The 15463-nt window shown below is 59.8% G+C and overlaps 1 protein-coding gene and 1 long non-coding RNA gene across 5 annotated transcripts; both read left to right on the top strand.

Annotated features, from left to right (window-relative positions):
* The first annotated feature begins 665 nt into the window (after window positions 1-665).
* LOC144942371 (uncharacterized) lies at window positions 666-6153 on the top strand. Of its 4 annotated transcripts, none has more exons than XR_013639363.1 (3): window positions 666-736; window positions 1921-2057; window positions 5246-6153. It is a non-coding gene; the product is annotated as an uncharacterized LOC144942371 (long non-coding RNA). The 4 variants fall into 4 exon arrangements; XR_013639362.1 differs by having other exon boundaries at window positions 721-838; XR_013639365.1 differs by lacking the exon at window positions 666-736 and adding an exon at window positions 940-962.
* A 134-nt stretch (window positions 6154-6287) lies between these two features.
* Window positions 6288-13133, top strand: ST8SIA3 (ST8 alpha-N-acetyl-neuraminide alpha-2,8-sialyltransferase 3). Its single transcript, XM_078869195.1, is given in 8 exon segments — window positions 6288-6525; window positions 6527-6634; window positions 8270-8359; window positions 9273-9435; window positions 10681-10862; window positions 11194-11357; window positions 11973-12120; window positions 12774-13133. Coding segments are annotated over 8 exon segments (1290 nt in total). The 5' UTR covers window positions 6288-6403; the 3' UTR covers window positions 13087-13133.
* The last annotated feature ends 2330 nt before the right edge of the window (window positions 13134-15463 follow it).

Below are 15463 nucleotides of genomic sequence, written 5' to 3'. Positions count from 1 at the left end.
TCCCACCCCCCCCCACTCCACACCCCCCCCCCCACTCCACACCACCCCCCACTCCACCCCCCCCCCCACACCCCCCCCACTCCACACCCCCCCCCACCACACCACCCCCCCCCCACTCCACACCACCCCCCCCCCCCCACTCCACACTACCCCCCCACTCCCACACCCCACTCCACACCCCCCCCCCACCTCCACACCACCCCCCCCCACTCCACACTACCCCCCCACTCCACCCCCCCCCCCCCACTCCACACCCCCCCCCACTCCACACCCCCCCCCCCACTCCACACCCCCCCCCCCCACTCCACACCCACCCCCCCCCCCACTCCACACTACCCCCCCACTCCACACCGCCCCCCCACTCCACACCCCCCCCCCCCCACTCCACACTACCCCCCCACTCCACCCCCCCCCCACTCCACCCCCCCCCCCCACTCCACACCCCCCCCCACTCCACACCACCCCCCCCCCCACTCCACACTACCCCCCCCACTCCACCCCCCCCACTCCACCCCCCCCCCCCACTCCACACCCCTCCCACTCCACTCCACACCCCCCCCCCCCTCCCACTCACACTCCCCCCACTCCACACTACCCCCCCCCCCCCCCCACCTGCCCACTAGGTGGGGAATAGCAGCCAAAGGCGAGAGGGCGCCAGAGCGTGGAGAGAGACGCGACACGAGGAGGAGGGGGAGGGGGCTGGGCGGATGAGAAGACATCGCATTGCAGCTCAGAGGTATCGCACTGAGCTCATCCAGCAGTCGATCGACCACGACCGCGATCACACCGAGAGGATGGTGTAGCTGCACGTAGATTAGAAGGCACACACACACACGGGGTAAGAGATCGTCAACATAGACCGTGGCTGATAATGAGTTCGTTGATGTTGGTGATGATGGTGCCTCTCCGCGTCTCTGTTGGAGCATCGGTGTCCATTCGTGTCTCCGTCTCTCTGATGCCTCGTCGGTCTCGCCTCCGTGTCCCCCGTGTGTCTCCTGTGTCCCCCGTGTGTCTCCTGTGTCCCCCGTGTATCTCCCGTGTCTCCCAGTGTGTCCTGTTTTCCTTTGTCTACCCCGCGTCTCCACCGTTGCTCTGTCTCCCCGCCTCGGCGTGTCTTCCCTCTCTGTGCCTCCCCGTGTCTCCCTCCCCGTGTCTCCCAGTCTCAGTGTCTTCCTCCCCGTGTCTCCCTCCCGTGTCTCCCAGTCTTCCCGTGTCATCCTCCCCGTGTCTCCAGTATCCCCGTGTCTCCCTATCCCCGTGTCTCCCTATCTCAGTGTCTCCCTGTCTCCCCGTGTCTCCCTCTCAGTGTCTCCCTCCCCCGTGTCTCCCTATCTCAGTGTCTCTCTCCCCGTGTCTGCCTATCTCAGTGTCTCCCTCCCCGTGTCTCCCTCCCCGTGTCTCTCTCCCCGTGTCTCCCTCCCCGTGCCTCCATCCCCGTGTCTCCCTCCCCGTGTCTCTCTCCCCGTGTCTCTCTCCCCGTGTCTCCCTCCCCGTGTCTCCCTCCCCGTGTCTCCCTCCCCGTGTCTCCCTCCCCGTGTCCCTCTCTCCCCGTGTCTCCCTGTGTCCCCCCGTGTCTCCCTCTCTGTGTCTCCCTTCTCCCCTGCGCATGCGCGCTGCTCTCTCCGCCATCCCCCACTCATAACGCGCTGCTGCTTCTGATGACGATGTGGTGGTGATGGTGGTGGTGATGGTGGTGGTGGTGATGACGATGTGGTGGTGGTGATGTGGTGGTGGATGGTGTGATGATGGTGGTGGTGATGATGAGGATGTGGTGGTGGTGATGATGATGATGGTGGTGATGACGATGTGGCGGTGATGATGCGAGCAATGATGCCAGTGATGCATCGATGCGACGATATGATGATGGTGATGGTCTGAATGATGATGTTATGCATGGTGGTGGTGGTGATGACTGTGTAGACGATGTGGATGATGTCGTGGTGATGTCGTGGTGATGGGATGACGGGAGCAGTGATGGTGAGTGACGTTGAGTTCCCGAGGTCGACACGGGGAGAAATCAATCGCCCATCGGCAGCCGCACCCTCATCCCCCGCGAGGTGAGGGGGCAATCGCCCAGAGACTCGGGGCATTCACCCAGAGACACGGGGCATTCACAGACTCGGGGCATTCACAGACTCGGGGCATTCACAGACTCGGGGCATTCACAGAGACTCGGGGCATTCACAGAGACTCGGGGCATTCACAGAGACTCGGGGCATTCACAGAGACTCGGGGCATTCACAGAGACACGGGGCATTCACAGAGACTCGGGGCATCACAGAGACTCGGGGCATTCACAGAGACTCGGGGCATTCACAGAGACTCGGGGCATTCACAGAGACACGGGGCATTCACAGAGACTCGGGGCATTCACAGAGACTCGGGGCATTCACAGAGACTCTCGGGGCATTCACAGAGACACGGGCATTCACCCAGAGATTCGGGACATTCACAGAGACTCGGGGCATTCACAGAGACTCGGGGCATTCACAGAGACTCGGGGCATTCACAGAGACACGGGGCATTCACAGAGACTCGGGGCATTCACAGAGACTCGGGGCATTCACCCAGAGACACGGGGCATTCACAGACTCGGGGCATTCACAGAGACTCGGGGCATTCACAGAGACTCGGGGCATTCACAGAGACACGGGGCATACACAGAGACACGGGGCATTCACAGAGACACGGGGCATTCACAGAGACTCGGGGCATTCACAGAGACTCGGGGCATTCACAGAGACACGGGGCATACACAGAGACACGGGGCATTCACAGAGACACGGGGCATTCACCCAGAGATTCGGGACATTCACAGAGACTCGGGGCATTCACAGAGACTCGGGGCATTCACAGAGACTCGGGGCATTCACAGAGACTCGGGGCATTCACAGAGACTCGGGGCATTCACAGAGACTCGGGGCGTTCACAGAGACTCGGGGCATTCACAGAGACTCGGGGCATTTACAGAGACTCGGGGCATTCACAGAGACACGGGGCATTCACAGAGACTCGGGGCATTCACAGAGACTCGGGGCATTCACAGAGACTCGGGGCATTCACAGAGACACGGGGCATTCACAGAGACTCGGGGCATTCACAGGGACATGGAGCATTCACGGAGATACGGGACGTTCACAATGCACCTTCATGCGCAATTCCGTCCAATGAGTCATATATTGGCATCGTCTCCCTTTGTCTCTGCGTCTGTCTCCGTGTCTCTCTGTGTGTCTCTCTGTGTCTCTGTGTCCCTGTGTCTCCGTGTCTCTCTGTGTCTCCGTGTCTCTGTGTGTGTCTCCCTGTGTCTCAGTGTCTCTCTGTGTCTCTGTGAATGCCCGTGTCTATCTGTGTCTCTGTGTCTGAATGTCTAGTGGTGGTGACGATGACGAGGTTGTAGAGTCTGTAGACAATGCGGGTGGTTGTGTTGATGTCGTGGTGATGGGATGATGGGAGCGCTGATGTTGAGTGATGTTGAGCTGCCGTGATCGACACGGGGAGGAATAAATCGCCCCTCGGGAGCCGCACCCTCATGCCCAGCGAGGTGAGGGGCCATTGACGGGGCATTCACAGAGACACAGAGACACGGGGCATTCACAGAGACACAGAGACACGGGGCATTCACAGAGACACAGAGACACAGAGACACGGGGCATTCACAGAGACACAGAGACACGGGGCATTCACAGAGACACAGAGACACGGGGCATTCACAGAGACACAGAGACACGGGGCATTCACAGAGACACGGGGCATTCACAGAGACACAGAGACACAGAGACACGGGGCATTCACAGAGACACAGAGACAGAGACACGGGGCATTCACAGAGACACAGAGACACGGGGCATTCACAGAGACACAGAGACACGGGGCATTCACAGAGACACAGAGACACGGGGCATTCACAGAGACAGAGACACGGGGCATTCACAGAGACACAGAGACACAGAGACACGGGGCATTCACAGAGACACAGAGACACAGAGACACGGGGCATTCACAGAGACACAGAGACACGGGGCATTCACAGAGACACAGAGACACAGAGACACGGGGCATTCACAGAGACACAGAGACACGGGGCATTCACAGAGACACGGGGCATTCACAGAGACACAGAGACACAGAGACACGGGGCATTCACAGAGACACAGAGACAGAGACACGGGGCATTCACAGAGACACAGAGATACGGGGCATTCACAGAGACACAGAGACACGGGGCATTCACAGAGACACAGAGACACGGGGCATTCACAGAGACAGAGACACGGGGCATTCACAGAGACACAGAGACACAGAGACACGGGGCATTACCAGACACACAGAGACACAGAGACACGGGGCATTACCAGACACACAGAGACACAGAGACACGGGGCATTCACAGAGATACAGAGACACGGGGCATTACCAGACACACAGAGACACAGAGACACGGGGCATTACCAGACACACAGAGACACGGGGCATTCACAGAGACACAGAGACACGGAGACACGGGGCGTTCACAGACACACAGAGACACGAGACATTCACAGAGACACAGAGACACGGGGCTGTCTGTGTCTATCTGTGTATCTCCGTGTCTCTCCGTGTCTCTCCGTGTCTGTCTGTGTCTGTGTATCTCCGTGTCTGTGTCTCTCTGTGTGTCTCTGTGTGTCTCCGTGTCTCTCTGTGTCTGTGTATGTTCGTGTGTCTCTGTGTATCTCTGTCTCTCTGTGTGCCTCCGTTTCTCTCTGTGTCTGTGTATCTGTGTCTGTGTATCTCCGTGTCTCTCTGTGTCTCTGTGTCTCTGTGTATCTCCGTGTCTCTCTGTGTATCTCGTGTGTCTCTGTGTCTCTCTGTGTCTGTGTATCTCCGTGTCTCTCCGTGTCTGTCTGTGTATCTCCGTGTCTCCGTGTCTGTGTATCTCCGTGTCTCTCTGTGTCTCTGTGTATCTCCGTGTCTCTCTGTGTCTCTGTGTCTCTCTGTGTCTCTGTGTCTGTGTATCTCCGTGTCTCTCCGTGTCTGTCTGTGTATCTCCGTGTCTCTGTGTCTGTGTATCTCCGTGTCTCTCTGTGTATCTCCGTGTCTCTCTGTGTCTGTGTATCTGTGTCTCTCTGTGTCTGTGTATCTCGTGTCTCTCTGTGTATCTCCGTGTCTCTCTGTGTATCTCCGTGTCTCTCTGTGTCTGTGTATCTGTGTCTCTCTGTGTATCTCCGTGTCTGTGTGTCTCCGTGTCTCTCCCCGCGCCTCCGCACAGCGCAGGATGTGAAGCACCGTAAGGACCCACGGAGCCAGGGAGAGGAGCACACGGAGGGCGGCGTGTGACGTCATACCGAGACTCGCAACGCGATGACGTCACCCAGGAGCGCGTGACGTCAACACTCGGCTGCTGACGTCACGTGAAGACTCGCTGTGGACCGCGTGGGTACCCGCTGCGGGCTGCGCTCCTGCAACAGAAGAGGAGGAGGAATACGACACGGACTCTCCTTCTCTCCCTCTCTGCGGGACGCCCTCTCGTCAGCAGAGGTCAACGTCGTCACCGAGCTCGTGAGCGCCTTGCCGCCCGGCACCGTCAGCGGGGCGAGGTCACGGGCGAACGGAGCGACAAGCGACGACGTCCCTCCCTCCGCCCCCGCACCTCCGATCAGCGCGGCTGGCTACGTATGGTGCAAAAGAGGTTGAACGTACGCCACGTACACGTGGTGCACACTTCCCCCATGGCCTCGGGCGACGCCCCCCCCGCGGCCACGTCGCCGCCTGCAGCGCCGCGGCGGTGCCCCAGCGGCGACGCGGCCACGCCGAGCCACTCCGCCTCGCCGGCCCTGACTCCGCAAGACCAAGACCCTCCCCCCCCCTCTGCCTCCCCGTGTCGTTTGCGAGCAGCAGCTATGAAGGCCGGCTCGGCACGCCAAGGGGGTGGGTGGCCAGGCCCACGCCCGGCCGCCTTCGTCTCCCCGGCGGCCACGCTTTACGCGCTGCGCCGGGTACCCATTTGAGGCCGAGTCGACCTAGGCGAGGCCCAGCTTCCAGCTCGATCGCTTCACCGCCGCCGTTGGCGGGTTAGCCGCGAGCGGCGAATCGGCCTCGGCTCCCGCGGACACACGGACGGGTTCGGAGCACCGGCGGCGCCTCCGGCACCACCACCACCTCCACCACCTCCACCACCACCACCACCTCCACCACCACCACCACCACCTCCACCACCACCTCCACCACCTCCACCACCACCACCACCACCTCCACCACCACCTCCACCACCACCACCTCCACCACCTCCACCACCACCACCTCCACCACCACCACCTCCACCACCACCACCTCCACCACCACCACCACCACCTCCTCCACCACCACCACGACGACGTCGACGTCGCCGCCGAGCGCCGAGCGGCGCCGGCCGCGTGGTGGCCGCGCCATGACGCGCGGCGGCCCCTGCGTGCTGGGGGTGATGGTGCTGAGCGCCGCCCTCTTTGCGCTCTCCCTCGTCTCCTACGTGCGCGTCAAGACCCCCGGGGGCGCCCTGCGCAGGGGGGGCGGCGGGGGGGGGGCTGGGGGGGGGCGCCCGGAGGGGGGGCCTCGGCGGGGCAGGGGGGGGCCCCCATAGGGGGCGCGGCTCGCGACTCTACGCGCTGCACCCCGGCTTCAGGTGGGTCGCCCTGGACTTGACCTCCCTCTGACCCCCAGCGTCGTAAACTCGAGTGAAGTGACTTGGCAGCCCCTCCCCCCACACAGCCCCTCCCCCCACTAGCCCCTCCCCCTACACAGCCCCTCCCCCCACACAGCCCCTCCCCCCACACAGCCCCTCCCCCCACACAGCCCCTCCCCCCACTAGCCCCTCTCCCTACACAGCCCCTCCCCCCACACAGCCCCTCCCCCCACAGCCCCTCCCCCCACTAGCCCCTCCCCCTACACAGCCCCTCCCCCCACACAGCCCCTCCCCCTACACAGCCCCTCCCCCCACACGGCTCACTGCCCCCATATTTCGAGTGGAGGAACCCGTTGTGGTGTTGTGGTTATCGTGGTTGATAAACTAAACTATATATTTTTTATTTTACCGGGTAAAACGCCACTGAGCTACGCAACTCTTTTTTCAGAAGCGACCTGGCCACAAATGATAGCTCAACGAAGTGGCTTATCGTCGTCTGGAAATGTTTAGAGGCAGCCAAATATTCTAGATGCATGCTTATAAGTGTGGAGGGAAAAAAACCGGAGGACCTGGAGAAAATTCCATGCAACCACGGGGAGAGTGAACACTCCAAATATACAGCAGCAGGTGTCAAGGTTGGAATGGACCCCACAACCAGCTGTACACCGGGCGAGGTAGTTAACATCCTGACACCGTGGCACCCACTGTGGTTGGTTATCGTGGTTGTTGTTGAAGCCCCAGGAGGTTTTAAACCCTGGGACAGAATAAACATTTAACAAAATCCTCATTGGAGAGAGAGAGACATGAATACTCTTAGGTCTTTTCGGTAAAGTCACGTAGGTAAAAAATAAAAATAATATAAGAAATAATAGAAATAAAATAATAAATCACGACGTTTCGGAGGCAGCTTCCGTCTTCAGGTGGAACAGTCACAGCACGATTGCTGTATCAAGTAAAGAGAAATCCCAAGAGTCCCAGCAGCAGCAGCAGCCGTACTAACCACCTCACAATAACTCATCCCCCGGGGCCCATTCTGGCTCCTCCCCCCCCTGGCTCCCCCCCCCTCAACCGGTATACTTATAAGTTCGGGTCTCCTGGGATTTCTCTTCACTTGATACAGCAATCGTGCTGTGACTGTTCCACCTAAAGACGGAAGCTTGTGTTGCCTCCGAAACGTCGTGATTTATTATTTTATTTCTATTATTTCTTATATCAATTTTATTATTTATTTTATTATTATTCATTTTTTACCTACGTGACTTTACCGAACAGACCTAAGAGTATGAATCCTTGCAGTCACGAAAGCTTCAAATCTATAATTAAAGACATGATGAACCCACGGAGACTGTCCAGGCCGGTGTTCTCCATCGCAAGGCCTAAGGGCCACTGGTGGCCTCTAGTGCGGCCACTGACACGCGGCCCCCGACAATAAACAGATGTGAAAACACCCCCCATCACCCATCATCGTCGTTGTGCTGTCAAACCCAGTGGTTTCAAATGTGTGGCGGCCCTCGCACTCTGATGTCTCATCGGCGAAAGTGGCCCCCCCCCTCTGAAAATTAGTGAAGAACACTGAGCCAAACCCTGTGACCCCTGAACTTGACCTCACACCGTGACCCTTGACCCTTGCCCCAGGCCGCACATGTCCCTGGGGCCATGGGAGGCTCCACACGCGCGGAGACCACGACCCTGGGAGCACAACCCCCACGCTGTGCAACAACTCCGGTGAGACACAACAACACCACCACTACACAACCACAACCACACAACCACCACCACCACTACACCACCACCACACACGACCCTGGGAGCACAACCCCCACGCGGTGCAACAACTCCGGTAAGACACAACAACACCCACCACTATACTACCACCACCACACAACCACCACCACACAACCACCACCACCACCACACCACCACTACTACACCACCACCACTACACCACCACCACTACACCACCACCACTACACCACCACCACTACACCACACTACTACCACCACCACACCACACAGCCACCACCACACCACCACCACCACTACACCACCACCACTACACCACCACACCACCACCACCACTACACCACCACCACCACTACACCACACTACTACTACCACCACCACACAACCACCACCACTACACCACACAACCACAACTACCACCACCACCACATTACCACCACTACACAACTATCACCACCATCACCACACTACCACCACTACACCACCACCACTACATCACACTACTACCACCACCACACACAACCACAACTACCACCACCACCATCACCACACTACTGCCACCACCACACCACACTACTGCCACCACCACACCACACTACTGCCACCACTACACCACACTACTGCCACCACTACACCACACAGCCACCACTACACAACCACAACTACCACCACCACCATCACCACATTATCACCACTACACCACACTACTACCACCACCACACACGACCACCACGACCACTACACCACACTAGTACCACCACCACACCACACAGCCACCACTACACACAACGCCAACCAACACACTACATGTCAACCACCATTACACTCAACCTCAACCACAACAGCCACCACCCACAACACACATCTCCGCCCCCCCCCCCCCCCCCCCCCCCAGGGAGGAGCTGTCTCACTACGTGGACGCGGTGCGGGGCTTCTCGCTGACGCGTGGCGACGTGAGCGAGGGGCAGCTCCTGCACTTCACCTACTCTCCTCCCCGCTACGTGTACCCCGCCTCCCAGGCCCTGCGCTCCCTGCTCCCCCTCGCTCCCCCGCTACAGGTACTACACCCGCTCACCCACTCAACCACTCAACCACTCACCTACCCACTCACCCACTCACCCACTCAACCGCTCACCCACTCAACCGCTCACCTACTCAACCGCTCACCCACTCACCCACTCAACCACTCACCTACCCACTCAACCACTCACCTACCCACTCAACCACTCACCCACTCAACCACTCACCCACTCAACCGCTCACCCACTCACCCACTCAACCACTCAACCACTCAACTACCCGCTCAGCCACTCAACCACTCACCTACCCACTCACCCACTCAACCACTCACCTATCCACTCACCCACTCACCTACCCACTCAACCACTCACCCGCTCAACCACTCACCCACTCAACCGCTCACCCCCTCAACCGCTCACCCACTCACCCACTCAACCACTCAACCACTCACCTACCCACTCACCCAACCACTCACCTACCGACTGACCTACTCACCCACTCACCCAACCACTCACCTACCCACTCACCTACCCACTCAGCTATCCACACACTCAACCACTCACCCACTCACCTACCCACCACTCACCTACTCACTCAACCACTCACCCACCCACTCACCCACCCACTCATTTACCCACTCACCCTCTCACCCCCACCCACTCACCCACCCACTCACCCTCTCACCCACTCACCCACCCACTCACCTACCCACTCACCCACTCACCTACCCACTCAGCTATCCACACACTCAACCACTCACCCACTCACCTACCCACCACTCACCTACTCACTCAACCACTCACCCACCCACTCACCCACCCACTCATTTACCCACTCACCCTCTCACCCCCACCCACTCACCCACCCACTCACCCTCTCACCCACTCACCCACCCACTCACCTACCCACTCACCCACTCACCTACATACTCAGCTATCCACACACTCAACCACTCACCCACTCACCTACCCACCACTCACCTACTCACTCAACCACTCACCCACCCACTCACCCACCCACTCATTTACCCACTCACCCTCTCACCCCCACCCACTCACCCACCCACTCACCCTCTCACCCACTCACCCACCCACTCATTTACCTACTCACCCTCTCACCCTCTCACCCCCACCCACTCACTAACCCACTCACCTACCGACTGACCTACCCACTCATCCACCCACTCACTCACCCACTCACCCACCCACTCACTCACTCACTCACCCACCCACCCACTCACGACCCACCCACCACGTGGCCACTGTGCCTGTGTGTGCGTGCAGGCGTGTGGGCGGCTGCCCTCGTGCGCCGTGGTGGGCAGTAGTGGGCTGCTCCGGGGCAGCGGCTGCGGTCGCGAGATCGACGCGCACACCTTCGTGATTCGCTGCAACTTTGCCCCGACGGGGGGCAGCCACTACGGGCCGGACGTGGGCAACCTCACCAACCTCACCACCTTCAATCCGAGGTGAGCCGCCCCCTCTCACCACGACCGTCAACAAAACAACCCCCACCGCACCGACACCGACCTTGCCACGCTCACCGCTCACCGTCTGCCTTCTCCGCGTCGTCTTCTCCGTGTTTCTTTCACGACTCTGCCCTCAACCCATTCCTCGGCCGCCCCCCCGCCCTCGCTGCCCCCCCCACCCTTGCCGCCCCCCCCCTCCGATCTCGCTGCCCCCCCCCCTCCAACCTCGCTGCCCCGCCCACCCTTGCTGCCACCCTTCCCTTGCTGCCCCCCCCCACCCTCAATGCCCCCCCACCACACTCACTACTCCCCCCCCCCCCTCGCCCCTCAGTATCCTGGAGACGGCCTACGGGGGGCTGCTCACGGAGCCGGACCGCGCTCGGTTCCGCTCGCGCCTGGCGGCGCTGGGGCACGCGCTGCTCTGGGTGCCGGCCTTCCTCTTCCACACGAGCGCCCACGTCACTCGCGCACTCACCGACTTCTTCCTGGAGCCCGGTGAGCGACGCTCTCACTCACCACATCACTCACCACACCACTCACCACGTCACTCGCGCACTCACCGACTTCTTCCTGGAGCCCGGTGAGCGACGCTCTCACTCACCACATCACTCACCACGCCACTCACCACGTCACTCGCGCACTCACCGACTTCTTCCTGGAGCCCGGTGAGCGACGCTCTCACTCACCACATCACTCACCACACCACTCACCACGTCACTCGCGCACTCACCGACTTCTTCCTGGAGCCCGGTGAGCGACGCTCTCACTCACCACATCACTCACCACACCACTCACCACGTCACTCGCGCACTCACCGACTTCTTCCTGGAGCCCGGTGAGCGACGCACTCACCACGTCACTCACCACGTCACTCACTCACTCACCACGTCACTCACCACGTCACTCACCACGTCACTCACCACGTCACTGACTCACTCACCACTCACCACGTCACTCGCGCACTCACTCACCACGTCACTCACTCACTCACTCACCACGCACTCACCACGTCACTCACCACGCACTCACCACGTCACTCACCATGGTGAGTGACGTGGTGGTTGTTGTTGAGTCACGTTCTCTGGTGTGACGTTCTCTGGTGTGACTCAGGCCACAGTGAGATGCGCGTGAACGACGGGGAGCAGCAGCAGCAGCAGCAGGGCGACGACGGTGCGGACGGTGGCCACAACCACAGCGACTCTGACGTCATTCGGGTTCGACTCGCCTGGCCTGGCGACATCGTCACCAACATCACCCGGTACGATCCCATCAGCAACCGTCAACAACAACCGCCATTCGCCACTAAGTGGCGGTGACGTCACTAAGGCGCTAGTGCCAGGCTACGTGCGCATTGAGGCCACGTGAAGTGTCGAACGCCTGCTGGCAGGAGAGGTCACGGGGCAAACCCAGCAGGAGCCACGGGTCGACTGAGATAACTGGCCATCAGCCATCACCACCGTCACTTCCACCATCAACGTCACCAACATCAACATCGCTTACGAAGGTCTGGCGCCCCAAGGGCCCGTCTCCCTGTGCCCCCCCCCCCCATGTCTCCCCGTGCCCCCCATGTCTCCCTGTGCCCCCCCCCATGTCTCCCCGTGTGTCTACCCATGTGCCCCCCCCCCCCCCCGTGTCTCCGCATCTTCCAGGTTCTGGCGCCCCAAGGGTCTGTCTCCACGTGCACCCCCCCCCCATGTGTGTCCCCTTGTGTCCCCCCCATGTGTCCCCCCTTATCTCCCAGATTCTAACGCACCAAGGGTCTGTCCCCACGTGCCTTTCCTTGTCTCCCCGTGTCACATTGTGCGTCACCCCATGTCACTCCACGTCACCCCACGTCACCCCACGTGTCTCCCCACGTGTCCCCACGTGTCTCCCCACGTGTCTCCCCACGTCTCTCCCCTCGTGTCCCAGGTTCTGGCGCACCAAGGGCCTGTCCCCCAAGCGGCTGAGCACGGGGCTGCTCATGGCGTCGCTGTGCGCCTCGCTGTGCGACCGCACCGACCTCTACGGCTTCTGGCCCTTCGCCTGGGACCCCCGCACGGGCGGCCCCATCCCCTACCACTACTACGACGCCCCGGGGGCCAAGTTCAGCACGCGCTGGCAGGAGTCCCACCAGCTGCCCCTCGAGTTCCAACTGCTGCGCTCGCTGCACGCACACGGGGCCCTCCGCCTGCGCCTCGAGGCCTGCGCCCAGCCCCCCGCGGCGCGAGGGGGGGGCTCCTAGCCCAGCCGGGGAGCCTGGTGGTGCGGGGGGGGGGGGCTCCTAGCCCAGCTGGGGAGCCCGGTGGTGCGGGGGGGGGCTCCTAGCCCAGCCGGGGAGCCCGGTGGTGCGGGGGGGGGGGGGGCTCCTAGCCCAGCCCCCTGCGGCGCGAGGGGGGGGCTCCTAGCCCAGCCGGGGAGCCCGGTGGTGTGGGGGGGGGGGGGCTCCTAGCCCAGCTGGGGTGCCCGGTGGTGCGGGGGGGGGGCTCCTAGCCCAGCTGGGGAGCCCGGTGGTGCGGGGGGGGCAGCATCACGGGGCGAGGAATCCATTGGGACATCTCGCGCGGACAGCGGCGGTGGTGCAGCCCCTCAGAGCTGTCCGAGGACGTAACCCGTGGAAGTGGATATCGGAGAGCTGCCTCAGAGACCGCTTCTTCTTCTTCTTCAAGCGACTTCTGCTCCGCGCACGGCAGAGAGCGGCACCGACCCACGCTCCCTGCCATACCCGAGGGGATTAGTGCTCGTCGCGTGACGGTGTTTTAATTCTTAAGAGGTGAGGATTTTTGCGAAACTCGGCGCAGAAGCGAGTCGGACGTGCGAGTCTATGGGGTTGGGGGCCGTGCCATCGCGAACCCGGCGACGCGGCTGTGAAGTGCCGAGCCGCTAGGGGAGGGGGGGTGGTCGATGCGAGACGTGATTGGGTAGCACGCGACGAGTAGTAGTAGCCACAGCTGTAGCGAGAGTCTGTATACTGGATGCGGCGTGCTGGCGTGAACATTTTGTATTGTTCTGAGGGAAGGGCGCAATTAGCGATCGCAAGGCGCAGTCGTGCGCACTCGCACCGCCATCAGACAGGTCTCCGCTAGAGGGCGCTCTCTGCAGCCCCTCTGGAGTAGCGGTGTTTGGTCTACTCTTCCACTCTGGCCAGCGCGTCTCGGTTAAAGAGGCGTGGAGTTGCACCCACGTTTTATCCCACCATGCGGCCATCGTGCGGTGGGATCAAGTTTATGGCTAACTCCCCGCAACTTTTTACCGAGACTCGCTAGGCCGGAGGGGAAGAGTAGACCAAATACCGTGGACCTGCGATGAAGCCATTCATTCACACTGCTGCTGCTGGGGGGGACAGGGGCCACTCTGTCTACAGGAAAGCCACCCATACGGATGCTTACCTGAAACCGGATTCCCACCACCATCCATCCCAGAAGAATTCCCTCATCAAGACTTTGCACCATAGAGCCCAATGCATCTCCGACCAGGAACACATTGCCAGTGAACTCAAGCACGTACGCCAAGCTCTTAAGGCTAATGGTTACTCCGACTACACAATCCGCAAAGCCATCACTCCAACCATGAAGAAGGACCCTCTTGAGGAGCCATTCAAAACCATCACCTTAACCTACATTGCTGGGGTCACAAAATAGATCTACAAAATCTTGAATAAACACAAGATCCAGGTCCGATTCAACACAGTACATAAAATCCGTGACCTGGTCTTGTCTGTAAAATGTGGTTCCAGACATACAGTACCCTGGTGTCTACAAACTGAGTTGCCTCTGTGGTAGCAGTTACATTGGAGAAACCAAACGACATGTCTCGGACCCTATCCGTGAACACAAAGCAGACATAAAACACGGTAGGACCAACACCTCAGCCGTGGCAGATCACTGTTACAATTCAGTGGGCTCACAAGACATTGACTTCTCCAAGACAGAGGTTCTCTGCAAGCCATCTGGCTACCATGAGAGATTCGTTCATGAGGCGATCCACATATACAAACACAGAGACAATTTCAACCGAGAAGATGGATTCTGGCTTAGCAATCATTGGAAGGATTTGATCAACCATTTCGGGTCTTAATTGATTGTGTTCACGCTTAAGGTGACTTTCAGACCGCATTCCCTTCCTCTCCCCCCTCCTCTTTTCTGAACACAGATGGACTCGCCCATCTGACCAACTGCCAAGTCGCTGTCCGTGGTTGCTGACGTTAGAAAAAAACCGCCACTTTTTTTTCAAAGTTTCTTGCTGTGGATTTCACACCTGGTGACGATTGCTGCTTGTGTTGCAGTCGAAACGTCGTGAGCATTTTTATTGTTTTATATTTTTATTATTTAATATTTTTTTTATTTTATTATTTCCCTTCTACGCGACTTTACCGAAAGAACCAAGAATATTGCTCACCAATCGCAATTCTTTTTGTACGCACCGATAGCAACCCACACCCACCCAATTATTTAACAAATTGTTGCGCTGCGACAGTTGGGGGGGGCAGAGGCAGCAAACCCCTCCACAAGCTCGCCATCCGCCCCCCCCCCACTCTGTGGATAGTTTTGGGGGGGGGGGGCTGGCTGTGTGGGGGGTTTTGTGGCCCTCTCCTCGTCGGTGTACAGCAGCTGTCTGATTAA

Source organism: Lampetra fluviatilis, chromosome 27 (genome assembly GCF_964198595.1).
Source record: "Lampetra fluviatilis chromosome 27, kcLamFluv1.1, whole genome shotgun sequence".
NCBI lineage: Eukaryota > Metazoa > Chordata > Hyperoartia > Petromyzontiformes > Petromyzontidae > Lampetra > Lampetra fluviatilis.
Note: the sequence above shows the minus strand (reverse complement) of the source record. Positions and strands in the feature narration are given on the sequence as shown.